At 38.7% G+C, this 26780-nt stretch overlaps 2 protein-coding genes and 1 non-coding gene across 11 annotated transcripts in view; 1 reads left to right on the top strand and 2 right to left on the bottom strand.

Annotated features, from left to right (window-relative positions):
* LOC139746597 (ADP-ribosylation factor-like protein 2-binding protein) overlaps window positions 1–26569 on the top strand; it is a 139082-nt gene extending 112513 nt beyond the window's left edge. Inside the window, exons 1-5 of one of the 8 annotated variants that reach the window (XM_071658003.1) lie at window positions 17142–17280; window positions 19211–19353; window positions 22963–23069; window positions 23886–24065; window positions 25450–26569. In XM_071658003.1, the coding sequence (XP_071514104.1) occupies window positions 19248–19353; window positions 22963–23069; window positions 23886–24065; window positions 25450–25512 (456 nt within the window). In that variant the 5' untranslated portion in view covers window positions 17142–17280; window positions 19211–19247 and the 3' untranslated portion in view covers window positions 25513–26569. The other 7 variants (XM_071657999.1, XM_071658006.1, XM_071658005.1 and 4 more) reach the window with 7 other exon arrangements.
* RpS7 (ribosomal protein S7) lies at window positions 858–14934 on the bottom strand. 2 transcript variants are annotated; one of them, XM_071657997.1, is made up of 5 exons: window positions 14809–14934; window positions 11023–11196; window positions 10036–10217; window positions 4117–4267; window positions 858–1009 (listed from the first exon to the last, which is right to left on the bottom strand). In XM_071657997.1, exons 2-5 carry the CDS (start codon window positions 11194–11196, stop codon window positions 932–934), a joined length of 585 nt encoding a protein of 194 aa, XP_071514098.1. In that variant the 5' UTR covers window positions 14809–14934; the 3' UTR covers window positions 858–931. The 2 variants fall into 2 exon arrangements, with proteins under 2 accessions (XP_071514098.1, XP_071514099.1); XM_071657998.1 differs by having other exon boundaries at window positions 14669–14825.
* On the bottom strand, window positions 4329–4398 carry LOC139746672 (small nucleolar RNA SNORD61). The gene has a single exon (XR_011712190.1). It is a non-coding gene; the product is annotated as a small nucleolar RNA SNORD61 (small nucleolar RNA).
* Window positions 26570–26780: the final 211 nt, after the last annotated feature.

The following is a 26780-nucleotide window of genomic DNA, read 5'->3' as shown; positions in this document are numbered from 1 at the left end:
TGTAACTTCATTATTAACTGTATATTTATCCAGTGTATAATGTTACTTCTAATCTACTTCCTTTTCTGTTATGTAGACTAACATTTTTTTATCATCTCTTGCGATGGGTATCTATATACCCTCCTGTTGCTGTGATTTCAGACACCTATATTTTACATCTTACATGTGTATTGCACATATTCTCCCACAAGGAAATTAGAACTTTTATATTAGCAAACAGTTACTGTTTATATCAATACATAAATGCTTGGCAAAATATTTCCCTTCTTTCATACTTGTTCTTTGTTCCCCATGTTAGCAAGGTTGCATCACAAACAAAAGAAGGAAAGCCCCCACTTGCTAACCAATTCTTCTGCTGTCATGTAAGGCACTGAAACCAAAGACCTCTATACATAACCAGGCCCCACATAACTTTACGTGCTTTCCCCCATCTGCTTCATACGCCTTGATTCAGTCCAAAGGTAGCATATCAACCCCTGTATTGTTCTAATTAACTCTATCCTGTACACATTTTTCACACTCCTACATGGTATGGCTCTGAACATTTAAAATCTTTTTCACTCCATCCTTCCATCTAATTTAGTCTACCCTTTTTCTCTGTACCCTTGACTTCAGACACATACTGGTATACCTCTTCGTCAACCTCTCATCAGTCATTCTTTCCATACATCCAAATCTTTTCAGCACACTCTCTTCATCTTTCTTATTCATTCTCTTATGACAACACATCTCTCTTACCCTATCATTTTATTGGCAATGTACTCTTCATCTCTCTTAATCATTTTCTTATGACCACACGTCTCTCTTACCCTATCATTTTACTCTCTTGATCATTCTCTGATGACCACACGTCTTTCTTACCCTATCATTTTATTGGCAATGTATTCTAGGAAAAGAAATTTCACATTTTTTCACATCTTTACTCAAGTTCTTACAAATAAGTATCACGGAACTCGAAGTTTACCTCCTTCCCAGTTAGTTTCTTGTAGACGGCTGCAAATGTGTCAACCTGAAACATATCCAAATATTACTATCTGAGCTTAATGATTCAATCCTTCATTCATAATCAAATTTACTTCAGAACTTCTTAGAGTAAACAATCAGAAATCATCCTTAAATGATCATCATTAAGTCAAAGTCTTCCCCCTATCCCATTCTGAAATCAAGTTTACATGATGAAATAAATATCATGAGATCCAGAAAGTCTTAGATGAGACTGAGAATGGGAATACACATGCTTGGTAGTGGTATATACTCTCAATACCCATTAACATGCTCTGGATTTCCAGAAAGGTGGTTCATGCAATCTGTGCATATCCAGTGATTCTGTCAGAGAAAAGTCCTAAATGTCAGATATTATCAATTTTCTTTTGCAGCTAACAAAACTCATTGTGATACAGTGTTTCTGTACTTTTAGTCAACTTTCATAAATTTCAAACCCATCCTCTCAACTTTATCCCATCTAGTTCCAAAGTCACTTTAAAAACAAAATCCAAAATGCTTGCACTTTATCAGCAATTCTATTGAGCTGGGACACTTTATTAAAGCTAAGTTGAAAGTACAGTTGTGAAGTAAACATATCCCAGTCAATTTTCCTGCTTTCTTTTCAAGGAATACAGGCAAAAAGTCTAATAAATAAATGCTTCCCTAATACTAGTACTGATCAGTATAATCCACTGATAATACTGATTTGGAACGATGTGGCATACCGGGTTCGATGTGCTGTCAATGGATTGAACCAGGGCACGTGAAGCATCTGGGATAAACCATAAAGTTTTGTGGGGCCTGGATGTGGAAAGGGAGCTGTGGTTTTGGTGCATTACACATAACAGCTAGAGACTGAGTGTGAACGAATGTGGTCTTTGTTGTCATTTCCTAGCGCTACCTCACGTGTGCGTGCAGGGGAAAGGGGGTCCTATTTCGTGTGTGGCAGGGTGGCAATGGGAATGGATGAAAAGCACGTATGAATATGTGCATATATGTATATGTACTTCCCACGTATTCCCTGCGTGTCGTAGAAGGCGACTAAAAGGGGAGGGAGCGGGTGGCTGGAAATCCTCCCCTCTCTTTTTTTATTTTTTTTTTTTCAAAAGAAGGAACAGAGAAAGGGGTCAGGTGAGGATATTCCCTCTAAGGCCCAGTTCTCTGTTCTTAACGCTACCTCGCTAACGCGGGAAATGGCAAATAGCATGAAAAAAAATGTATATGTACATATACTTGAAATGTATTGGTATGTATATGTGCGTGTGTGGACGTATATGTATATACATGTGTATGTGGGTGGGTTGGGCCATTCTTTCGTCTGTTTCCTTGCGCAACCTCGCTAACGTGGGAGACAGCGACAAAGCAAAATAAATAAATAAATAAATACACACACACACACACAGAAGACCACCTCCCAGTCAAGTTTATCACATCACAACTGTATCATCCAAATTTAGTGCTAACTCCCACATCCATTCCTTTTATCTCAACACCCAAGAATTTTCCGTGATTTCTTTCTCTTGTCTATCTCCCAAAAGTGCAAATGATAAAGGTGAAGTCTAGAAACCCATTATCAAATACAGACTAAGCATAAACCAATGAGAAAAGGTTTTTCAGATAAGGATGCCAGAACATAATAAATGTGATCCTGTTCACTGCATGAAGTTGTAGATGAATAGAGGCTAACCTTATGTAATGAAAACTTGCTGTGCAAAATGAAAACATAATTAAAATTAACATGTAAATCCATGTTTCACTCCAACACAAAAGACATGGGTTGCAGATATGTATGGATTGACCTAAAAGGCTGTATGCACCTGATCCTATCCCATATAAAGCAAAAATTAAACACAAGGGGTTGCAAAACCTAATCTTAGCATAAGAGATGAGTGAACACTCAAAGGCATGATCACAGAGCCACAGTAAAACATACTCCTAGCCATCCTGAAGGAAGCATAAACTGACCCTGAAAAGCCAAACTTGGACAGTTATCAACTACTCTGATCAGCAAATTTAAAAAACCAGGCAATAACCATGAGCTATTTGCTCTAGTTGAGGTGGAATTATGTTTGGCACCTGTACATAAAATAAATGCTGACAAAATGCATGAAAAATCATTTTCTTTAATGCTTACAATCCAGAGGCTTATCAAAATTTACTTGCTAGTCTGCCAGAAGCTTTAGAGACTCCAAAGAGCCTTTTACATGCAGACTATTGTGCTAGTGTAACGTGAACACACCAACAAAAGGTTAAAAACCTCTTCCAGCAATAATCCACCTAGCCATATTCATGCCCAATCCTTACTCAGCATGTAATCCCACATAAGAAGCATTCCTTTGTAAAGGTACCTCATATGCAGTAATTTTTTTTTTTATACATATTCACAATTTCCCGCCTTAGCGAAGTAGCGTTAAGAACAGAGGACTGAACCTTAAGAGAAAATATCCTCACTTGGCCCCCTTCTATTCCCTTTTTTGGAAAACTAAAAATGGGAGGGGAGGATTTCCAGCACCCTGCTCCCTCCCCCTTTAGTCGCCTTCTATGACTCACAGGGAATATGTGGGAAGTTTTCTTTCTCCCCTATCCCCAGGGATATATACAGTAATGCATAACTAAATCTCATACATATTTGTTACTTCCAGAAAGCAAAAAGCAAATGGATTACAAATTTCTGAACATTCTTGCACAAACACACAACCACTGCATCAGGGTGGTTTTTACCCCATCCACACAAAATATGATGATCTGATTGATTTCTTATATAGCATTTGAATCTGGAAATGAAAAAGAATACCAGCAACAGCAATTTGTTTCATCATATTCTGAGCACAAGATACTCCCAAATCATATTTCAGTGTTTTAGGAAAGGGCTCAATATGCAGCAATTCAAACTGACTGCATGTACATACATATTGGGTTACATATTTCAAAGCCAATACCTTAAAACTCAGCTTAACCTGAACTCTAGTGCAGTTCTCTGGATATATGACTTATTGCAATGATCCTATAAATGAGTTAGCTACATACAATGGGAATACACATTAAATAAAAAATGCTTATAATTCACAAGAGTGTTTACCATAAATAATTCACATTTACGTTTGCCATATTCTTTGTAGTGAGCTCATTTACCTTGTGTTCAATGTTGGTTTGCTGCGCTTTGTCAAGATGAACCTTGATTAGCCGGGAGCCATCAAGCCGAACTCGAATCCTCTTTCCAACAATCTCCGCAGGGAAAACAAGATCCTCCAGAATGGCATCATGTACACAAGTCAGGGTACGGCTGGATGATGAAGAGTGTGTTAAAAGGGAGTAAACACAGTCAAATTACTTCTAATATCAGAAAGTTCAGTTCTTCTTAGAGGAAAATGAATGGTAATCATGTAAATCATCCATGAAAAAAGTCATCATTATTAATTTGCAATTTCCACATAAGAATGGCCCATAAAGCTTTACCTGCCCACCAGATATTACAGTGTAAATATAAATATGCTAAGTGCTTTATGCCTCCAATCAGAATCTTTTCATTTTTCATGTTGGAGGATCGTCACGTACAAAAGTCCACATCAAGGCCAGGCCTTCATTAAAATATACAGAGGATTACAAAAGGGAAAAAGATGCATGGGAAAGCCGTTACGAGTTTTGGAGGACTTGAAAAACCTGTCTTTTAAATTGTGCCACGTCATAGTTACTGGGAAAGTTATATGGTGAAAAGTTTAAAGCTTCGAGGTGCATGGAAAGTTAACAAAATAGTGAAATGTGCCCTTAAATTAATAGCATTAGGCCTATCCTGGAATGGATCTATACTTATTTATGAGTCCAAGTGTCAAATATTGGAGCATACCATGTAGAACTCACCACTAACTCAAATAATTATTTTTAATACAAATGCAATGCCACCCTTGCTGCACTAAAAGATAACTCCTGCAACCAAGAAATCTACTGTCAACCCCATGATCTTGTCCATCAAGGGTTACTCCAATTAGAAACAATCTTGAGCACATACAAAAATCTTCAATGTCAGGCACTGCAGGGAGAACTTTTTATCAAGGGTGTACTGCATGTGTACAAGTAGGAAAAAAGGATAGTGATTGACTCCCAGTGAAAGTCAGTCTACAGCAGGGGTGTGATGTCACCATGGTTGTTTACCTCATTTATGGATGAGGTGGTTAGGGATGTAAATGCAAGAATTTTAGAGAGAAGGGCAAGTATGCAGCCTGATGGGGATGAGAGGGCCTGGGAAGTAATTACATCAATTGCTGTTTTCCAATGATACAGCACTAACAGATGATCTGAGTGAGAAACTGAAGAAGTTGAGTTCGGAAGTGTGTGTGTGAAAAGAGAAAGTCGAGAGTAAATGTGAATAAGAGCAAGGTAGGTCCAGCAGGGTTAAGGGTTAAGTTAGACGGGATGTAAGGATGGAGAAAAACTGGAGGAAGGGAAAGGTTAAATGGAGAAAAATTGGAGGATGTGAAGTTTTAAATATCTGGGAGTAGACCTGGTAGCAAATGGAACCATGGAAGTCAGAATGAGTCATGTGGTGGGGAGATGGTAAAAGGTTCTGGGAGTGATGAATAATGTGGAAAAAGAGAATGTTATCTCGGAGCAAAAATAGGTATGGTTGAGAGGCATGGGCTATAGATTGGGTAGTGCGGTGGGGGTGGATGTGTTGGAAATAAAGTGTTTGAGTACATAATGTGGTGTGATCAATCAAGTAGCGAAAGGGTAAGAGAGAAGTATGGTAATAGAAAGACTGTGGTTTAGAGAGCAGAAGAGGGCGTATTGAAATGGTTTGGTCACATTGGAAAGAATGAGTGAGGAAAGGTTGACAAAGAAGATATATGTGTCAGAGGTGGAGGGAACATTTATAAAAATATATATATTGGGAGCGGGGGGCTGGAAATCCTCCCCTCCTATTTTTAATTTTCCAAAAAGGAACAGAGAAGGGGGCCAAGACAGGATACTCCCTTGAAGGCTCAGTCCTTTCTTCTTAATGCTACCTCGCTCACGCAGGAAAAGGCGAATATGTAAAAATATGTGTATATATATATATATTCAATTTATTCATCATACTTTGTCGCTGTCTCCCGCGTTAGCGAGGTAGCACAAGGAAACAAACAAAAGAATGGCCCAACCCACCCACATACACATATATATACATATATGTCCAAACACGCACATATACATACCTATACGTCTCAACATATACATATATATACACACAGACATACATATATACACATGTACATAATTCATAGTCTGTCCTTATTCTTTCCCGTCGCCACCCCACCACACACGAAATAACAACAACCCTACCCCCACATGTGCGCGAGGTAGTGCTACGAAAAGGCAACAAAGGCCACATTCATTCACACTCAGTCTCTAGCTGTCATGTATAATGCACCGAAACCACACCTCCCTTTCCACATCCAGGCCCCACAGAACTTTCCATGGTTTACCCCAGACGCTTCACATGCCCTGGTTCAATCCATTGACAGCACGTCGACCCCGGTATACCACATCATTCCAATTCACTATATTCCTTGCACACCTTTCACCCTCCTGCATGTTCAGGCCCCGATCACTCAAATTCTTTTTCACTCCATCTTTCCACCTCCAATTTCGTCTCCCACTTATCCTCGTTCCCTCCACCTCTGACACATATATCCCCTTGTCAATCTTTCCATGCTCATTCTCTCCATGCGACCAAACCATTTCAAAACACCCTCTTCTGCTCTCTTGACCATGCTCTCTTTATTAATATTATATTATATATCCCTGGGGATGGGGAGAAAGAATACTTCCCAAGCATTCCTCACGTGTCATAGATGGCAACTAAAGGGGACAGGAGTGTGGGGCTGGAAATCCTCCCCTCCTTGTATTTTAACTTTCTAAAAGGGGAAACAGAAGGAGTCATGCGGGGAGTGCTCATCCTCCTCGAAGGCTCAGATTGGGGTGTCTAAATGTGTGTGGATGTAACCAAGATGAGAAAAAAGGAGAGATAGGTAGTATGTTTGAGGAAAGGAACCTGGATGTTTTGGCTCTGAGTGAAACGAAGCTCAAGGGTAAAGGGGAAGAGTGGTTTGGGAATGTCTTGGGAGTAAAGTCAGGGGTTAGTGAAAGGACAAGAGCAAGGGAAGGAGTAGCACTACTCCTGAAACAGGAGTGGTGGGAGTATGTGATAGAGTGTAAGAAAGTAAACTCTAGAGTGATATGGATAAAATTGGAAGTGGATGGAGAGAGATGGGTGATTATTGGTGCATATGCACCTGGGCATGAGAAAAAAGATCATGAAAGGCAAGTGTTTTGGGAGCAGCTGAGTGAGTGTGTTAGTAGTTTTGATGCACGAGACCGGGTTATAGTTATGGGTGATTTGAATGCAAAGGTGAGTAATGTGGCAGTTGAGGGAATAATTGGTGTACATGGGGTGTTCAGTGTTGTAAATGGAAATGATGAAGAGTTTGTTGATTTACGTGCTGAAAAAGGACTGGTGATTGGGAATACCTGGTTTAAAAAGAGAGATATACATAAGTATACATATGTAAGTAGGAGAGATGACCAGAGAGCATTATTAGATTACGTGTTAATTGATAGGCGTGCGAAAGAGAGACTTTTGGATGCTAATGTGCTGAGAGGTGCAACTAGTGGGATATCTGATCATTATCTTGTGGAGGCGAAGGTGAAGATTTGTAGAGGTTTTCAGAAAAGGAGAGAGAATGTTGGGGTGAAGAGACTGGTGAGAGTAAGTGAGCTTGGGAAGGAGACTTGTGTGAGGAAGTACCAGGAGAGACTGAGTACAGAATGGAAAAAGGTGAGAACAAAGGACGTAAGGGGAGTCGGGAAGGAATGGGATGTATTTAGGGAAGCAGTGATGGCTTGCACAAAAGATGCTTGTGGCATGAGAAGCGTGGGGGGTGGGCAGATTAGCAAGGGTAGTGAGTGGTGGGATGAAGAAGTACGAGTATTAGTGGACGAGAGAAGAGAGGCATTTGGATGATTTTTGCAGGGAAATAATGCAAATGACTGGGGAGATGTATAAAGAAAGAGGCAGGAGGTCAAAAGAAAGGTGCAAGAGGTGAAAAAGAGGGCAAATGAGAGTTGGGGTGAGAGAGTATCATTAAATTTTAGGGATAATAAAAAGATGTTTTGGAAGGAGGTAAATAAAGTGCGTAAGACAAGGGAACAAATGGGAACTTCAGTGAAGGGGGCTAATGGGGAGGTGATAACAAGTAGTGGTGATGTGAGAAGATGGAGTAAGTATTTTGAAGGTTTGTTGAATGTGTTTGCTGATAGAGTGGCAGATAAAGGGTGTTTTGGTCGAGGTGGTGTGCAAAGTGAGAGGGTTAGGGAAAATGATTTGGTAAACAGAAAAGAGGTGGTAAAAGCTTTGCGGAAGATGAAAGCTGGCAAGGCAGCGGGTTTGGATGGTATTGTAGTGGAATTCATTAAAAAAGGGGGTGACTGTATTGTTGACTGGTTGGTAAGGTTATTTAATGTATGTATAACTAATGGTGAGGTGCCTGAGGATTGGCGGAATGCGTGAATAGTGCCATTGTACAAAGGCAAAGGGGATAAGAGTGAGTGCTCAAATTACAGAGGTATAAGTTTGTTGAGTATTCCTGGGAAATTATACGGGAGCGTATTGATTGAGAGGGTGAAGGCATGTACAGAGCATCAGATTAGGGAAGAGCAGTTTGCTTTCAGAAATGGTAGAGGATGTGTGGATCAGGTGTTTGCTTTGAAGAATGTATGTGAGAAATACTTAGAAAAGCAAATAGATTTGTATGTAGCATTTATGGATCTGGAGAAGGCATATGATGAAGTTGATAGAGATGCTGTGTGGAACGTATTAAGAATATATGGTGTGGGAGGCAAGTTGTTAGAAGCAGTGAAAAGTTTTTATCGAGGATGTAAGGCATGTGTACATGTAGGAAGAGAGGAAAGTGATTGGTTCTCAGTGAATGTAGGTTTGTGGCAGGGGTGTGTGATGTCTCCATGGTAGTTTAATTTGTTAATGGATGGGGTTGTTAGGGAGGTGAATGCAAGAGCTTTGGAAAGAGGGGTAACTATGCAGTCTGTTGTGGATGAAAGCTTGGGAAGTGAGTCAGTTGTTGTTCGCTGATGATACAGCGCTGGTGGCTGATTCATGTGAGAAACTGCAGAAGCTGGTGACTGAGTTTGGCAAAGTGTGTGAAAGAAGAAAGCTGAGAGTAAATGTGAATAACAGCAAGGTTATTAGGTACAGTAGGGTTGAGGGACAAGTCAACTGGGAGGTAAGTTTGAATGGAGAATAACTGGAGAAAGTTAAGTCTTTTAGATATCTGGGAGTGGATTTGGCAGCAGATGGAACCATGGAAGCGGAAGTAAATCATAGGGTGGGGGAGGGGGCGAAAGTTCTGGGAGCATTGAAGAATGTGTGGAAGTCGAGAACATTATCTCGGAAAGCAAAAATGGGTATGTTTGAAGGAATAGTGGTTCCAACAATGTTATATGATTACGAGGCGTGGGCTATGGATAGAGTTCTGCGGAGGAGGGTAAATGTGCTGGAAATGAGATGTTTGAGGACAATATGTGGTGTGAGGTGGTTTGATTGTGTAAGTAAGGAAAGGGTAAGAGAGATGTGTGGTAATAAAAAGAGTGTGGTTGAGAGAGCAGAAGAGGGTGTTTTGAAATGGTTTGGTCACATGGAGAGAATGAGTGAGGAAAGATTGACCAAGAGAATATATGTGTCAGAGGTGGAGGGAACAAGAAGTGGGAGACCAAATTGGAGGTGGAAAGATGGAGTGAAAAAGATTTTAAGTGATCGGGGCCTGAACATGCAGGAGGGTGAAAGGTGTGCAAGGAATAGAGTGAATTGGAACAATGTGGTACTTACCTCCTTGGTCTCTTTTGCTTTGGAGGGTTTTTCATCGTACAAGTGGGCTTCACTAAGATACGGCACTGTGCAATCACAACTAGTAGCCAGCATTGCTAATTATTACATCACTGGGGCATTGCAAGTAATAGTACAGGATTATCTGAACCTTATAGCAAACTTTATTTATAACCTACCTCCTTGGTCTCTTTTGCTTTGGAGGGTTTTTCATTTTACGAGTGGGCTTCACCAGGATACGGCGCTGTGCAATCACAACAACATGTTTGCCACTGAATTTCTTTTCAAGTTCACGCACAAGACGCTGTTGTACACGTTGGAATGCCCGCAACAATGGCACAGGCACAAAAATTGCAATACACTGTAAGAAATGTATATATATATATATATATATATATATATTACTGAGAAAAATAAAATTATATGTACAGTGTACAGGAAAAGAGGCAGGTCCATTGGAGAGATAAAGGACATTGGAGGGGATGGTACTACTACTGTCTGAGCCCTCCCTCTCTGGCAGCAGTCAGGTGGGAACCTGAGATTCTTAGCAACCCATTATGCTGACGACTAGGGGTCACAAATTCTTTGAACTCTACTATGATCATTTAAAAAAGATTATGCTGACAAGATAAACCAGAAAATAAGCGAGACGATAGTTTATGCATCAATACTAAAGTTACTCATAAATATGTATTCAAGTGCATTTTACCCCTATTACTGCACAGTGCAAATTGTGACTGTATGGCACAAGTGGTGAAGTGGAAAGCCTACTCTTCACTTTATTAAAGTAGGAACATGAGAGTAATAAATGAATTTTTCCTCAAAAGTTCAGCTGCTGATTGTATCTCATTAGGGAGGGAGAGGCAAGCATGTATAAACAAAATTGTAAGGAATTAAACTGTACAAAAGGCAGAAAAGGTGAGCAAGATACAAGAAACAAAAATTATTGATGTATTTAAGTGAACATGGCATCCAGTAGCCCAAAGTTCACCTGATATAATAAACATACAAAAGAACTATATGGATGAGCAAGTTGATCTGGGACTGTGTAACTGGCAGGCAATTACAGCAGCTTGATAATCAAGAATCATTTCCTTAAGAGAAACAATTCATTTGAAATTTGGCTTGCAGAATTACTACCTCCACACAATAAGAATTACACTAACCTTTTTATCACCAACATCAATTTGCTTGGCTCCAGTTATGGAAAGCTCCCGAAGCTGTGCCTTTAGCTCCGAGTTCAACTCCAAATCAAGCAAGGTTTGCCCAATAGATGTTTCGAACTCATCAGGCTGATCAGCAGAACGCTTAATAATTTTCCCATTGCAGAACTGCGGCATCTGTCAAAAATAATAAATAAATAAAAATAACTCAACAAATACCATGACTCTGCTAAGTTTTCCTACTTCATGCAATAAGGTAAAAACAAATAAATAAAAGGGGAAAATATCCACCTCTCACAACCGGGGTTGGCGTGCTGTCACTGGGCTGAACCAGGGCATATGAAGTGTTTGGGGTAAACCATGGAAAGGTCTGTGGGGTCTGGATGTGGAAAGGGAGCTGTGGTTTCAATGCATTACACATGAGAGATAGAGAATGTGTGAAAGAATGTGGCCTCTTTCGTCTGCTTTCCTACTGCTACCTCTCTGAAGTAGGGGGTAGCGATGCAGGTTCCTGTGGGGTGGGGTAGTGACAGGAATGGATGAAAGCAAGCTGGTATGAATATGGATGTGTATATATGTCTATGTCTCTGTATGTATATGTTGATATGTTTAGTGCATATATATATATATATATATATATATATCCCATTTTTTTTAGAAAGTTAAAAAGTTAAAAATACAAGGAGGGGAGGATTTCTGGCCCCCCGCTCCCATCCCCTCTAGTCGCCTTCTACGACACATGAGGAATGCGTGGGAAGTGAGTGAGTGAGGAAAGATTGACCAAGAAGATATATGTGTCGGAGGTGGAGGGAACGAGGAGAAGTGGAAGACCAAATTGGAGGCGGAAAGATGGAGTGAAAAAGATTTTGAGTGATCGGGGCCTGAACATGCAGGAGGGTGAAAGGCGGGCAAGGAATAGAGTGAATTGGATCGATGTGGTATACCTGGGTTGATGTGCTGTCAGTGGATTGAATCAGGGCATGTGAAGCGTCTGGGGTAAACCATGGAAAGTTGTGTGGGGCCTGGATGTGGGAAGGGAGCTGTGGTTTCAGGCATTATTGCATGACAGCTGGAGACTGAGTGTGAACGAATGGGGCCTTTGTTGTCTTTTCCTAGCGCTACCTCGCACACATGAGGGGGGAGGGGGATGGTATTCCATGTGTGGCGAGGTGGTGATGGGAATGAATAAAGGCAGACAGTGTGAATTGTGTGCATGGGTATATATGTATGTGTCTGTGGGTGTATATATATGTGTACATTGAGATGTATAGGTATGTATATTTGTGTGTGTGGACGTGTATGTATATACATGTGTATGGGGGTGGATTGGGCCATTTCTTTCGTCTGTTTCCTTGTGCTACCTCGCAAACGCAGGAGACAGCGACAAAGCAAAATAAATATAAGTAAATATGCATACGGGTGTATGGGCCAATCTTCGTCTGTTTCCTGGCGCTACCTCACTAACGCGGGAAACAGCAGTTAGTTCCCAGTGAATGTCAGTTTGCAGCAGGGGTGTGTGATGTCCCCCATGGTTGTTTAATTTGTTTATGGACAGGGTGGTTAGGGAGGTAAATGCAAGAGTTTTGGAGAGAGGGGCAAGTATGCAATCTGTTGTGGAGGAGAGGGCCTGGGAAGTGTCAGTTGTTGTTTGCCGATGATACAGCTCTAGTAGTAGAGGCTGATTCGTGAGAAACTGCAAAGGTTGGTGACTGAGTTTGGAAAAGTGTGTGAAAGGAGAGAGTTGAGTGAATGTGAATAAGAGCAAGGTTATGAAGTTTATTAGGGTTGAGGGACAAGTTAACTGGGATGTAAGTTTGAAAGGAGAAAAGTTGGAGGAATTGAAGTGTGTTAGATATCTGGGAGTGGAGTAAGCAGTGGATGGAACCATGAAAGCAGGAGTGAGTCACAGGGTGGGGGAGGGGGCAAAGGTTCTGGGAGCAATGACCTTGTGGAAGGTGAGAATGTTACCTAAAATGGGTATGTTTGAAGGAATAGTAGTTTCAACAATATTTTACGGTTGCAAGGCATGGGCTATAGATAGGGTTGTACGGAGGAGGGTGGATGTGTTGAAAATGAAATGTCTGAGGACAATATGTGGTGTGAGGTGATTTGATCAAATAAGCAATGAAGGGTAAGAGAGAGGTGTGGAATTCAAACGAGTGTGGTTGAGAGAGCAGAAGAGAGTACTGAAGTGGTCTGGACATATGGAGAGAATGAGTGAGGAAAGATTGACAAAGAGGTATATGTCAGAGGTGGTCCCTAGGGAACAAGGAGAAGCAGGAGACCACATTGAGGGTGGGAGGATGAAGTGAAAAAGATTTTTAAACGATTGAGGCCTGAACATACAGGAGGGGGAGAGGCGTGCAAGGAAGAGTGAATTGTAACGATGTGGTATACCATGGTTGATGTGCTGTCAATGGACTGAACCAGGGCATGTGAAGCCTCTGAGGTAAACCATGGAAAGGTGTGCGAGGCCTTGATGTGGATAGGGAGCTGTGGTTTCGGTCCATTACACATGATAGCTAAAGACTGAATGCAAACGAATGGGGCCTTTTTGTCTGTATTCTTGGCACTGCCTCGCTGAAGCAGGGGATAACATTTCCTGTGGGACAGGGTAGTGACAGGAATGAATGAAGGCAAGCAAGTATGAATATGTACACATGGGTGTATGTAATATCTGTGTAGGTATATGTATATTGGAAAGGATCACAATCTTACGCATGATCAAGATATTCCTATGAGTCCATGGGGAAAATGAAAGACGTTAAGTTTCCAAGTGCACTTTTGTGTAATAATCACTTCATCAGGGGAGACACAAGAGAGAAATATAAGTCAGTTGATATACATCGAAGAGACGATGGCGTCCTAGCATCATATAATAAATCACATCATAAAAATAATTGGAAAGGATAGTAATGCAAAATTCCACACGTATCATTCCTGACAATAGCAACAAATATTCCATGAGAAAAAATAAGATTACAAACCTATTAAACCGGCATCTCTGTTCTACATTTTTACCCATTCCTTGCATTAGCAACAAGAACCCGTAAGAGGAAAAGCTATAATAAACCTATATAGAAGTGGCCACTTCATGCATGTTCAAGAGATTTACATGCTTTTCAATGTTTAGGAAAACCCCTCTATATCAACTTTAAATCGTCAATGATAGATATTGAAGAGTGCATCAACAATGATTAATTGTTACTAATGTACTTATCAAATTTGAATTAAGAGGTAGCCTATAACAATGTCAGCAACTGTTGTGATTAAGTATATCAATATTGTTACGGTCGAACCTTCAACTTTTATGCACCCACACGAAACCACCAATTTATAAAACACATGTGTGCTTGCTAACATAAATGTATGTTTATCCGAGTTAGAATGCTGAGTACTCAAGTAAGTAGTATAAAGCCAAGAATCCCTCGACATCAAATCAGAAAATTCTTTCCATATTTACATAAAATTGAAACCAGTTTCATTTATCTTAAATTCAAACATGAAATAATTGTCAATCTCCAACACAAATTAATTTTTCTTTAATATAAACAAGAAAATAATTACCACTTCAAACGACACAACGCTCTATCATATGCACACCCGAGTCACATGGACAAGAAATCATTCTTTCCTACATACATATTACCTTAAGTTTCACGTGGTTGTGTCATATTTAAACACCTCATTATCACCTTCATCCACAATTACAAATGTTTCTGGCTTAAGAATTCGTTTTCAGGAGGGAATTGAGTATTTTACAGTCACTTTTTCATGGCGATAACATACCTTTGCTACAGCTTAACGCAGCAAGAGTAGAGAAGGCTGCATATTGTGACGGGATGTATGAGGGTCGCCATGCGCACAGCACACGTATATAAACTAACATAGACTCTGCTTAAAAATTGTTTTTTATAGCTCATCTTGAAATTTAACCATACTTAATGAATCTGACCTTAAATTCATGTGGTGCTTGGATCTGTGTAACAACTGTTATAGTACACTAACCATTTACTTTGAAGATTTTTTGATATGTAATCTGTGCATTATCATTCAATCTTCTCTTGATTATGACAGTTAAAATGTTATATTTGTGCTAGCTTTCCCATCATCATTTATCAAAATAATATTAGCCTCAAGATCTTTAACTTTTCTAATATTTGTTTTGTAGCCCAACAAACTTAGTGGCTATGGTTTGGACAAAATAGGTACCAAGGAACCAATATCCTTGCAGTGTAAGCACGATCAAGCTTATACGGTACACAGTATCCAAGTTATGAAAGGATGTTTTATGTATTTCACCCTGAGTTTATATGCCTGTACCCACAGTAAGCCTTAACCGTGTATCTCATTTAAAAATATATGGGAAGGGCGGGGGGAGACTTTTTTTTGCCGACTCTGTTTTTCACATATGCTCTCCATTTCCCGAGCTAGCGCCAGAAGTATACGAAAAAAAAATGGCCTCGTTCTGTATCACCCTTCTGTCTTTATCCTTTTCTCACTCATTTCCGGGTGTTCTAACCATTTCAGCACACCTTCAGCTCTTTCATGCATACTACCACTCCTGTTTTTTAACCTGTCATTTCTTATTTGTTCAAATCTCTTACGCCATATACTGTCAAACGTATAATTTCCAATACAATCACTCTGTCCTTTTCATATTTGTCTTAGGTCCTTCGCTTTGCATTCATACAGCACAGGCGGGACTACTATAGTATCAAACATACCCATCTTTGCCTTTAAAGACAGTGATCTCTCTTTCCACACATTTCTGAATGCGTCCTAAGGCCTTACCATTTTCACCCACCCTATGTCTCATTTCAGCTTCCATGGTTCTGTTTGCTGTTACATCCACTGGCAGGTATCTAAAATATTCCACTTACTTCTTGCAAGTTATTTCCATTCAAACTTACGTTCTACATAATCTCTCTTTTCACCGCCAAACCTAGTAACCTTGATACCATATTCACATTTTTTCTCGTTTTGTCCTCTCAGTCTCCCGAATTCAAGTTTCTAACTTCAGTCTGCCACCAGTGCCGTATCATCAGCAAACAACAACCAATTCACTCCCCACCTCCACCAACCCCAACAGCAGACTGCATATATGCTTCTTTCTCCGAGACCCTTGCATTTTCTTCATCCATAAACATTAAACGACCATATAGTGAAATCACAAACTCTTGCAACAGACCCACCTTCTAGAACCAGTCGCCCTCCTCTCTAACCTTCGTGAATACCTGACTCCGTAGATAAAATCTTACTGCTTCTGATAGCTTTCCTCCCTCTGTATATTCGTAGCACCTTCCACAGTGCATCTCTATCAACCTTATCATGTGCTTTCTCCAGATCCATAAATGCCACATATTACGTGACCAGTATCGCACACAAGATTTACCATAAGACATATACTGATCTGAATATACTGGTCTGAGCACGTTACTACAAAATAACATGAGAATTGTGGTATTTGCTAGTGAAATCTGGAATTCTTTTATCATACTTTAGTGTGAAAAGAGAATTACAGACCACATTTCAGTGAATAAAGAAAAAGCGTAAATAAATCAACTACATCTGCAATGATGGAGGAAGAATCGGGTATGTGTAGTTCTCCCAAAATATATTGTTGTATGATTTAGCGGGCAACAGTTGGCATTGTTTCGTTACTTTAGTGTTATATTGATTATAACATTTGTTAGGGGTGCATTACTTTAGCAATTTGTTTACATGCCGTCATGTTATAAAGGTCGAAGATCTATAGATATGCATACCCTAAAACCGAGTTTTCTTTTTTTATTGTGCATTTTGTAGACACAGGGATGGTTACGACCGTTAATTCTTGATCGTGAGTTATATCAGCTTCCGTTAGTTGACAATTTTTTTTGCCAAAACTTTTATAGCTTAACTGCATCTTAGAGCAAGTATCCCCAGCTTTTCAAGTGAATGAACACTGCAATAAGTTACCATTTTACAAAGAACATTGAAAATCAAATTAATATAATTGCCTCCACCAGTTATGCTTTTCATTGTGACAATTCAACTTTTCGATTTATTGAATTAAACAAGGAGGTATAACCAAGAAACAACTCTTCATGAAATAATGCTAGAACAAAAAAATACAATGTTTAATGTGATCATTTCGACTTTGAACAGCATTTATTTGTCGTAAGATTTCCTTGCCCTTTACGAAGAGCTACTCAGAGGAATGTTTCAGGTGTTCTGTGGTCACTCCTGCTCGGATCTTGACTTTTGACACCTGACAAGGTAACAAAGGAAATTTGTCCTTACCGTCAAATGATTTCTAGACTAATATCGTGATGACAGTAGATGTAGAAGTTCCTCAACACTGAAGTAGATCACACTAGAAAGTTCATGAAATTACGAGCATCAGGTAAAGATCTCAGCGGCCCAGCCGTAGAGCACTAAGCACAATCAACCTAAGATGAAACAGTCTTGATTAACTAAAGTTATATTCAAATGAAATTGGTGAAGTAGGTTTTGAGAATGTCAAAGAATCAGATAATATCCATGATATTCTGAAGAAAAAATACTGGCGTTTATTAATAGTAAAGGGAAACCAGGCTGAATTCCTTAACATTATCTGTAATAAATATATTAGCGGGAAGGACAGGCCTAAAGTTATTCTCAGGTAAATAACTGAGACAACGACCTTAAAGTAATTGAAATAATATATTCACGGGAAGAGATTTGAATAATGATAGATATTGCAGTTAAATAAAGAATAATGAAAATAACCTTATGATATTATTGTAATAAACTTTAAAGTATCATTAAAGTTATGTAAGCTCTAGATTTTCTTACTTTGACATGCGGGGTCACCCCATCAACTTCTCGTCTATGAATTTGGTGTCAACCCGATTTGTGTATCTTTAATGAAGGTTTAGCACCTCTATAAGTCCAATCAGTCGTGTGAAAATATCACATTTGAAAAGATCTTGAACGTCAAAGATTATTTATACACAGTCAAAATTCTGAAAAGAATTCTGTTTTCGAAAATACAAGTCTTCTAAATTCGCTTAAGATAGAATTTGCTAGGATTTTGAGGTTTAGTTAGGGATGTGTAAGGGTTCAAGGGGTCAAGTTGAATGATTAGGGGTTGTTATTGATTTTAGTGGTACAGGTTTCTGGAATATGAAATATTATTCCCAGTGTTTTACAGCGTTAGTTTATCTGGAATGGGGTAAGACCTGCTGTAGTAAAATCTCTGGTAAATTACCAGTTTAGTTATACATCGAAACTAGCACTGGATAATGAGTAATTTTGTCCTGCAATGGTAGTGTAATTGGTAGTGTAATGGTTAGCGATTAGAATAAAAGCAATGGAGCATGATTTTGGTCATTTTATTGTAATTTATGATATTAGACGAGACAGTTGTAGAAAGGGTCATAGATGTCAGGGAAAGTATGGAAAGAAATGTAAAACCAGGTTAAACACATGTAATAAATCAATAGGGATTATGAAAACCTCACCATACCTTTTGAGCGATTGGGGCCTGAACCTGTAGGAGCATAGGAGAGAGTGAATTGGAGTGATGTGGTACACTGGCGTCGACATGCTATTAATGGACTCGACCAAAGTATGTGAAGTGTCTGGGGTAAACCATGGAAGAACTGTGAGGCTTGGTTGTGGATAGAGAGCTATGGTTTTGATGCTTTACGCATTACAGCTAGAGAATGGATGTAAACAGTTGTGGCCATTTTTTGTGTTTCTGGCACTACCTCAACAAAGCAGGAAACAGCAATCATGTAAAAGTTGTGTAAATGGTACATCTGGGATGTGTGAAATCATGCCTGTTAAAGTATCATCTAGTGAATGAGTTTAGATGTATGTGGAATGAATTCATATCTAGAACATGATAATCATGTAAAGAGGATCTGTTCCTCCATGTAAGGCAAAATACACCTTGCTTCACCTCTATACGCCATGCCACATTAATGGAGAGGAAAGCATACAACTTTTGTAAGGGATATTTTCTTCAGCAATATATGATATAGGAATATTCTTAAAATTCTGGTTAAAGATGTATGGCATCAAAGTGCAAGAAATATCCTCATTTTCTGAGGAATAATATCTGGTAAATTTTAGGAAATGATATGCTTTTTGTTATCTCATCAGTTAGATGTTATCTTTGAGTTAAACAAATTGCATTTTGATAAATGTGCATGGATTACAGAATTAAAGACGCTGGTGGTCCATAGAAGAGGTGAGAGATGGCAGGAGTGGAGGAGGAGACAGAAGAGGTGTTGGCGTCAAACAGCACAGAAAACACTCTGCGTATAGATTCTCTTATTGGTCATATAGAAAACATCATTCTTAGTAAGTTGTCATAGTGTATTGAAAATTTCCTTTAGAACCTTTGTGTATGTGTTCTCTGTATTTCCTGACCCACAAAGAATACCATCATTTACTTTACCAGGCATATCCTTTTTAATCTCCTACCACTCAATCTCTTGTTCATTCACATACTGAACATTGCATCCCAGAAATGAAATTCATGTACATCCTGTGGTGTAGTGGTGAGTGTTCCTGACTGTGACACATTCATGGGCCACCCATGGTCGAGCACATAGGTTCGAATCCTGGTTTGCGCAGTTGGTCCACAGTCAATCTAGCTGTTCATCCACCCCAAGGGGTTGGTCAATAAAATGGTTGTGGTTTCAGAATTGGTAGATGATGTGAGTTCAGATGTGTGCATTGAAGAATGTGGGTAAGAAATACTTAGAAAAACAGATGGATTTTTATGTAGCATTTATGTATCTGGAGAAGACATATGATAGAGTTGATAGAAATGTTTTGTGGAAGGTCTTAAGTGTATATGGTCTGGGAGGTAAGTTGCTAGAAGCAGTGAAAAGGTGTTACCCAGGATGTAAGGCATGTGTATGAGTAGGAAGAGATGAGAGTAATTGGTTCCCAGTAAATGTCAGTTTGCGACAAGGGTGCGTGATGTCTCCATGGTTTTTTAATTGTTTATGGATGGGGTGGTTAGGGAGGTAAATGGAAGAGTTTGGATAAAGGGGGGAGTATGCAGTCTGTTGGGGATGAGAGAGCCTGGGAAGTGAGTCAGTTGTTGTTCGCCAATGATACAGCTCTTGTGGCTGATTCGAATGAGAAACTGCAGAAGTTGGTGACTTGAGTTTGGAAAAGTGTGAGAAAGGAGAAGTGGAGAGTAAATGTTATTAAGAGCAATTTTATTATGTTCGGTAAGGTAGAGTGACAAGTTAATTGGGATGTAAGTTTGAATGGAGAAAAACTGGAGGAAGTGAAGTGTTTTAGATATCTAGGAGTGGACTTAGCAGTGAATAGAACCATGGAAGCAGAAGCGAGTCACAAGGTGGGGGAGGGGGCTAAGGTTCTGGGACCAATAAAGAATGTGTGGAAGGAAAGAGCATTATCTCTTAGAGCAAAAATGGGTATGTTTGAAGGAATAGTAGTTCCAACAATGATTTATGGTTGCGAGGCATGGGCTGTAGATAGGGTTGTATGGAGGAGGTTGGATGTGTTGGAAATTAAATGTTTGAGGACAGTATGTGATGTGAGGCGGTTTGATTGAGTAAGAAGTGAAAGGGTAAGAGAGATGTGTGGAAATAAAAAGAGTGTGGTTGAGAGAGCAGAAGAGGGTATGGTGAAATGGTTTGATCATATGGAGAGAATGAGAGAGGAAAGATTGACAAAGAGGATATATGTCAGAGGTGGAGAGAACAAGAAGCAGGAGACCATATTGAAGGTGGAAGGATAGAGTGAAAAAAAATTTGAGCAATCAGGGCCTGAACATACAGGAGGGTGAGAGGCATACAAGGAATAGAGTGAATTGGAACGATGTAGTATACTGGGGTTGATGTGCTGTCAGTGCACTGAGCCACGGCATGTGAGACATCTGGGGTAAACCATGGAAAGTACTGTGGTTTCGTTGCATTACACATGACAATTAGAGACTGGGTGTGAACAAATGTGGCCTTTTTTGTCTGTATTTCTGACACTACCTCGCTAAAGGAGGGGGTAGCGATGCAGTTTCTTGTGGGGCTTGGTAGCACCAGGAATGGATGAAGGTAAGCAAGTATGAAGATGTATATGTTTATTTATGCATGGGTATGTATATGTGTATATGTTGATATGTGTATGTATGTATGTATATGTATGTGTATGGGCATTTATGTATATAAATGCCCATACGCGGGAGACAGCGACAAAGCAAAATGATAAAAAAAATATATATATATATATATAATATATATATATCTATATATATATATATATATATATATATATATATATATATATATATATATATATATATATATTTTTTTTTTGCCGCTGTCTCCCGCGTTTGCGAGGTAGCGCAAGGAAACAGACGAAAGAAATGGCCCAACCCACCCCCATACACATGTATATACATACGTCCACACACGCAAATATACATACCTACACAGCTTTCCATGGTTCACCCCAGACGCTTCACATGCCCTGATTCAATCCACTGACAGCACGTCAACCCCGGTATACCACATCGATCCAATTCACTCTATTCCTTGCCCTCCTTTCACCCTCCTGCATGTTCAGGCCCCGATCACACAAAATCTTTTTCACTCCATCTTTCCACCTCCAATTTGGTCTCCCACTTCTCGTTCCCTCCACCTCCGACACATATATCCTCTTGGTCAATCTTTCCTCACTCATTCTCTCCATGTGCCCAAACCATTTCAAAACACCCTCTTCTGCTCTCTCAAGTATGCTCTTTTTATTTCCACACATCTCTCTTACCCTTACGTTACTTACTCGATCAAACCACCTCACACCACACATTGTCCTCAAACATCTCATTTTCAGCACATCCATCCTCCTGCGCACAACTCTATCCATAGCCCACACCTCGCAACCATACAACATTGTTGGAACCACTATTCCTTCAAACATACCCATTTTTGCTTTCTGAGATAATGTTCTCGACTTCCACACATTCTTCAAGGCTCCCAGGATTTTTGCCCCCTCCCCCACCCTATGATCTACTTCCGCTTCCATGGTTCCATCCGCTGCCAGATCCACTCCCAGATATCTAAAACACTTTACTTCCTCCAGTTTTTCTCCATTCAAACTTACCTCCCAATTGACTTGACCCTCAACCCTACTGTACCTAATTACCTTGCTCTTATTCACATTTACTCTTGTTGTTGTGCATAATGGTGTTCTGTTCTTTTTGTGCAGGATGTGGCTTTCATGAGTTTGACTGTGCAGTACCTTATAGGACTCAGCTTTTGTTGTTTTAAACATTTACCCATATAAAAGAGAGTATGTTTATTCATGATATGCTAGCCACACTGACTGCACAGTGTGCATCATTACTCAAGTTTTATAACTTATATACAGCTATAACATAAAAGTTGTATTACGCAATTGGTAGAATTATAGATTTTTCATAAAGTGTTTAGGAAAGTAATCTAAACTTTCTAGGAGCATGCAATATTGAGAGTGGCCTTGAAAGTGAATGGAATGTCCAGATATATGCAGCATAAATGTATCTGCTTCCCCCCTCTGCCACCACTTAGGATCTGTCATATAGTAAGTTGTTTTATTTATTTATTTATTTATTTATTTATTTATTTATTCTTTATACCTGGTAGTGTGCATGTGTAATATGGGTCACCTGTGGACACAATATAGCCTTGCAGTAATGTCACCCTTTCCTATGGGCTGTCTGTAAGTGTTTCTGCAGCATAGAGGTGGTATTACATTTTATTTTTATTGACTTTATTGTTTCTCAGTTTTTAGCTGTACTGTATATTTTGTTAAGGTTGTTTTGCCAAAATTCAAAATTTTCTTTTGTGTGTGTTTTGAAGCACTTCTTTTCTTTCAGAGGCAACCTTCTAGGTATGAAATAGTTGTCAATGTATAGAATATGAAATTAGTTTTCATTCTGTATACATTTTGCAGGTGGTGAATTTGCTGCCTTAAGAGAAAATTTCCTAAAGCATCATTGCCATGTGTTTGATGATGTTGAGGAGAACAAACTAGAGTACACGGATATTTACAAACAATATGTATGTTAATAACTTCTTTATCGTTCTTATTTTACATTGCTATTGCGTTGTCTGTTTTGTAACATTTGTAAAAAGTAGATGATCAGAGCTCATGTTATAATATTGAATACAGACATTGCTTTTTTGTGTATCTATGAGTTTTGGTTCTATATGTCACCTCTCACATTCAAATCCTGGTGACATACAGAACTCTTTTTAAACTCCCATGTTACTATTACTTTGGACTTGCTGGTTTCATATACTTAATAGTAAAGTTTGTAACAAAAGAAAATGCAATTGCTGATAACGTGTCCATAGATATTAAGCAACTTATGCTGTCAAAATTATGCATTACGTATCTGTGAGAAAATTTGCATTATAAAGAAATTATTAGAAAAATGCTTGGACAGAAGTCTTTTGAAATAGCATTGCGATATAGAATGTTTGGTAGTAAGGTTGGAGGTACAAGGAAAAGAAGTAGAGAATGGAAAAGATAGATAGATAGCTGAAATGTGTTAAATGTTTAGAGCTCAAGATAATTTGGGTGATGATATTGGAGGAAAGATTTTTGGTATGTGCTGTAAAAGTGTTTAGTGTGTGAGTGGGGATGTTAGTCTCACCTGATGATTGACTTTAGAGTGCAAAGTGAGAAGTTAAGGTGTCTTTATTATTAAAGTGGTGTACCATGTCTTTGAACACACTGGACACATGTTTAGGATATGTGTGAGTTTTTGAAGAGCTGAATGTATTTGATCCCTCCTATGTAAATGGAATTGGAATGAAAGGTAATAGATAGCTGATAATGGTCATTGTACTAAGACACAGCCTTTTCTTCAGACTGATTTGATTGAGGGGTACATAGAGAGAGAATTGTCAAATCATGACAGTGGATTCAAGATGACATCTTTTCTACAAGAGTTAGCAACTTCTCATGCTCCTGGTGGAGAAGTGTTTGATCTTCTGCTGACCTTTACAGACTTTTTAGCTTTCAAGACTGCCATGCTAGAGGTCAAGCAGGTTGGAAAGCTGTCTTTTTTTTTTTTGTATTTGAAGTTTTGTTACAAATGACTCATTTTACCCGTGATAGCTTATGGCCATACTTTGTAAACTGTTGATTCAACAGTTTCTGTTACCAGTCTCTCTTATGTACATTTTTGATGCATTGGCATTGCTACCATGAGCTAAGTGTATGTTCTATCATCACAATGTAACACAGGTAAGTTGAAAATTGATGAACCACATTAAAAGTTCTCTGCTGATATTCTCATTGCCACTCTGTCATTGTCAGTATCCTTATAGGTCTAATTTCATGCAGAGTCTGAAGGCATAAACTGTATATAGTTGGTTGAAATAATGTGTCAGTTTGGTTAAACAAACAGAGCTTAGAGATACCATTGTTTTAATTTCAGAGAAAAGTAAAGATTTTGCGAGCACTTATCCTCTGAGATAAAAGTGTAAAGTCATAATGTAATAGCCCATTTGATGAACGTGAAATACTTTATAAATGAAGTATGAAGTGATATCTTGAGATTGATCTCCTCTTTTTTTAGTCCTTTGTACTATGCTTATTTTCATGTACTTTTAAATAGTAACACAAATGTACAATTTTCCTAAGCACTTTCTTTAGAAACTACACATGTCTGCTTTGAACTGTCAGAAATCAGGTGGTAGAGCGTAAACCATATTTTAACATCGAAATGTCAAATATTGAACAGGAATGGTCATAATGCATGGTGAATAATTTTACATATTGGGCTGACCATCATTTAAAGGAAGCAGATGCTGAGTTCATTTACAGAGGAAATAGGAATATTTACATGAAATTCTCTTTTGTCCATCCATCTCTCCATCTGTATCCTTAGTGCTCATTCTCCCAGGGAACTCCTGTCAGAGGGGTTGCCTGAGCAAAAGATTTTTGCCTTTGCATATTCATGTATAAAGGAAAAAAGTAAATCAGGAGAGTTGCTAAATGAAGAAGTGGTAAATACTCATGGTAGTACTGTTATATGGTTTAGAAGTTAAATATACTGTATAACAGTATACTAAATTTATTAATTTTCCAAAAGAGGGAACAGAGAAGGGGCCCAGGTGAGGATATTCCCTCAAGGGCCCAGTCCTCTGTTCTCAACGCTACCTCGCTAATGCGGGAAATGGCGAATAGTATGAAAGAAAAGAAGAAAAAATAGTAAGAATGTGGGGAGAAGACACCTCTTCCTTATTAACGATAATTTGACCTTGCCATAATAATGTTTCCTTGTATAAGTGAGATAAGCCATTCTGTCACATTAGAAATCATGAGAATAATGTTAGGAACACTTCAGTTTTACTCTTTCATCTCAATTGAAGATAGTCCTCTATGAAAAGAACTGTTCTTATTACCTTAAAACCATTTCTTTTTCAGAGCAAAGAAGATGGATCTGCTAGACTAGAAGATTTACTTCAAATAACAAAACTTAAATCATAAGATCATTGAAAAATTTGCTGGGTATTTGATGTCTTACACAAACTCAAGATATAATTCTTTTATTCTTTCTGTTATCAGAGTAAATTACACATGAATTAATGTAAAATAAACAGTGTCCACAAAGATAATGTTCACACTGAATGTTTGTGCCCATGACGTAAGTGCATGCTTTGTATACTGGACCGTATGAACTAAAGAGAGACTGAGAGTCTCAGTCTGCTGAGATACTAGTTCCTTGATTTGATACCATATCTTTTCATTTAACACCACTTCCCTAGGGTGCTTAAAATGTCAGATATAGAATTCCTTATTTTATCTTCATTGCTTTATTTGATGCCAAGTTACAGATCTTCAAACTTCATTAGCCCAAGACTCATTTTTTTAACTTCAGAGTTATGATGCCTAACAAAGAACCACCTCCTTGATGTCATATTAGTTTGATACGATGCCTTGTATAGAATATCATTTCTGAACTCAGAAGCCACTGATTATATTGATTGTTATATGTAGGTTAGCTTTTTATCACAGATGGTTTAGTCTTAGAGGTGTAAATGAAAAAACAAAAAGGAATGATAACGTATTGCTGAAGTTCCAAGAGAAGTGAAGGAGAAAGCTAGAAACGATAAAACAACACAGTTAAGTGATGTAGGGGCATTAAATAGAGCACTAATTGATGCAGTTGTGAGCAGTGTTCTAACTACATAATGTACATAAAGTGAAGCATTAGTACTGGTTCCATTCCACAGTACAGAAAAACCTGACTAGGATCATTGATGCATTATGGTTGAGTTGGAATTGAAAAAGGCAGATAAAAATAATTAAGTGTTTAACAAAATCTTTACATAGAAGTGATACTTATATCCCATAATCTAAAAATTATTCTTTTAAAAATGACATTAAGGGGACAAGGTGAATCCATTTTTAAATTCTGACAAGAATAGGTTGTGGAAAGAGAAATAACATACTGTAATAAAGGCTTTAGTTAGTAGAGAGAAAGAGAGTATGTAAGAAGCTGAATCTTCTAGGACACAGTGAGGAATGAATGGGTTGTAAGTACCATACTTAGTTACATTCTGCCCCATGAGTGACATAAGACATAGTTACATTCTGCCCCATGAGTGACATAAGACACCTCTATGAACCAATAAGTCCACTTTCAAATTTAAATGAGTGTGGAAAGATGCATTCTGAGCTATAAAATATGCTAGTGTGGCTGGTGCTCTTTACGGGTAAAACCCCACGCCCCCCAACCAAGTAAGGAAAAAAAT

This window comes from Panulirus ornatus, chromosome 65 (assembly GCF_036320965.1).
Source record: "Panulirus ornatus isolate Po-2019 chromosome 65, ASM3632096v1, whole genome shotgun sequence".
In the NCBI taxonomy this organism is placed as follows: Eukaryota; Metazoa; Arthropoda; class Malacostraca; order Decapoda; family Palinuridae; genus Panulirus; species Panulirus ornatus.
The sequence above is the reverse complement of the archived record's forward strand: the minus strand, read 5'-3'. Positions and strand labels throughout refer to the sequence as shown.

Bases quoted from the DNA above. Each gene is read 5' to 3' on its own strand.
- RpS7 (XM_071657997.1), bottom strand. From the start codon at position 11,196: ATGCCGCAGTTCTGCAATGGGAAAATTATTAAGCGTTCTGCTGATCAG. The intron at 4,268-10,035 runs GTAGGTTATAAA...TTCATCATCCAG, and splicing joins AAGCAAAAGAGACCAAGGAG to CCGTACCCTGACTTGTGTAC. The intron at 1,010-4,116 runs GTAAATGAGCTC...GATATGTTTCAG, and splicing joins AAACCAACATTGAACACAAG to GTTGACACATTTGCAGCCGT.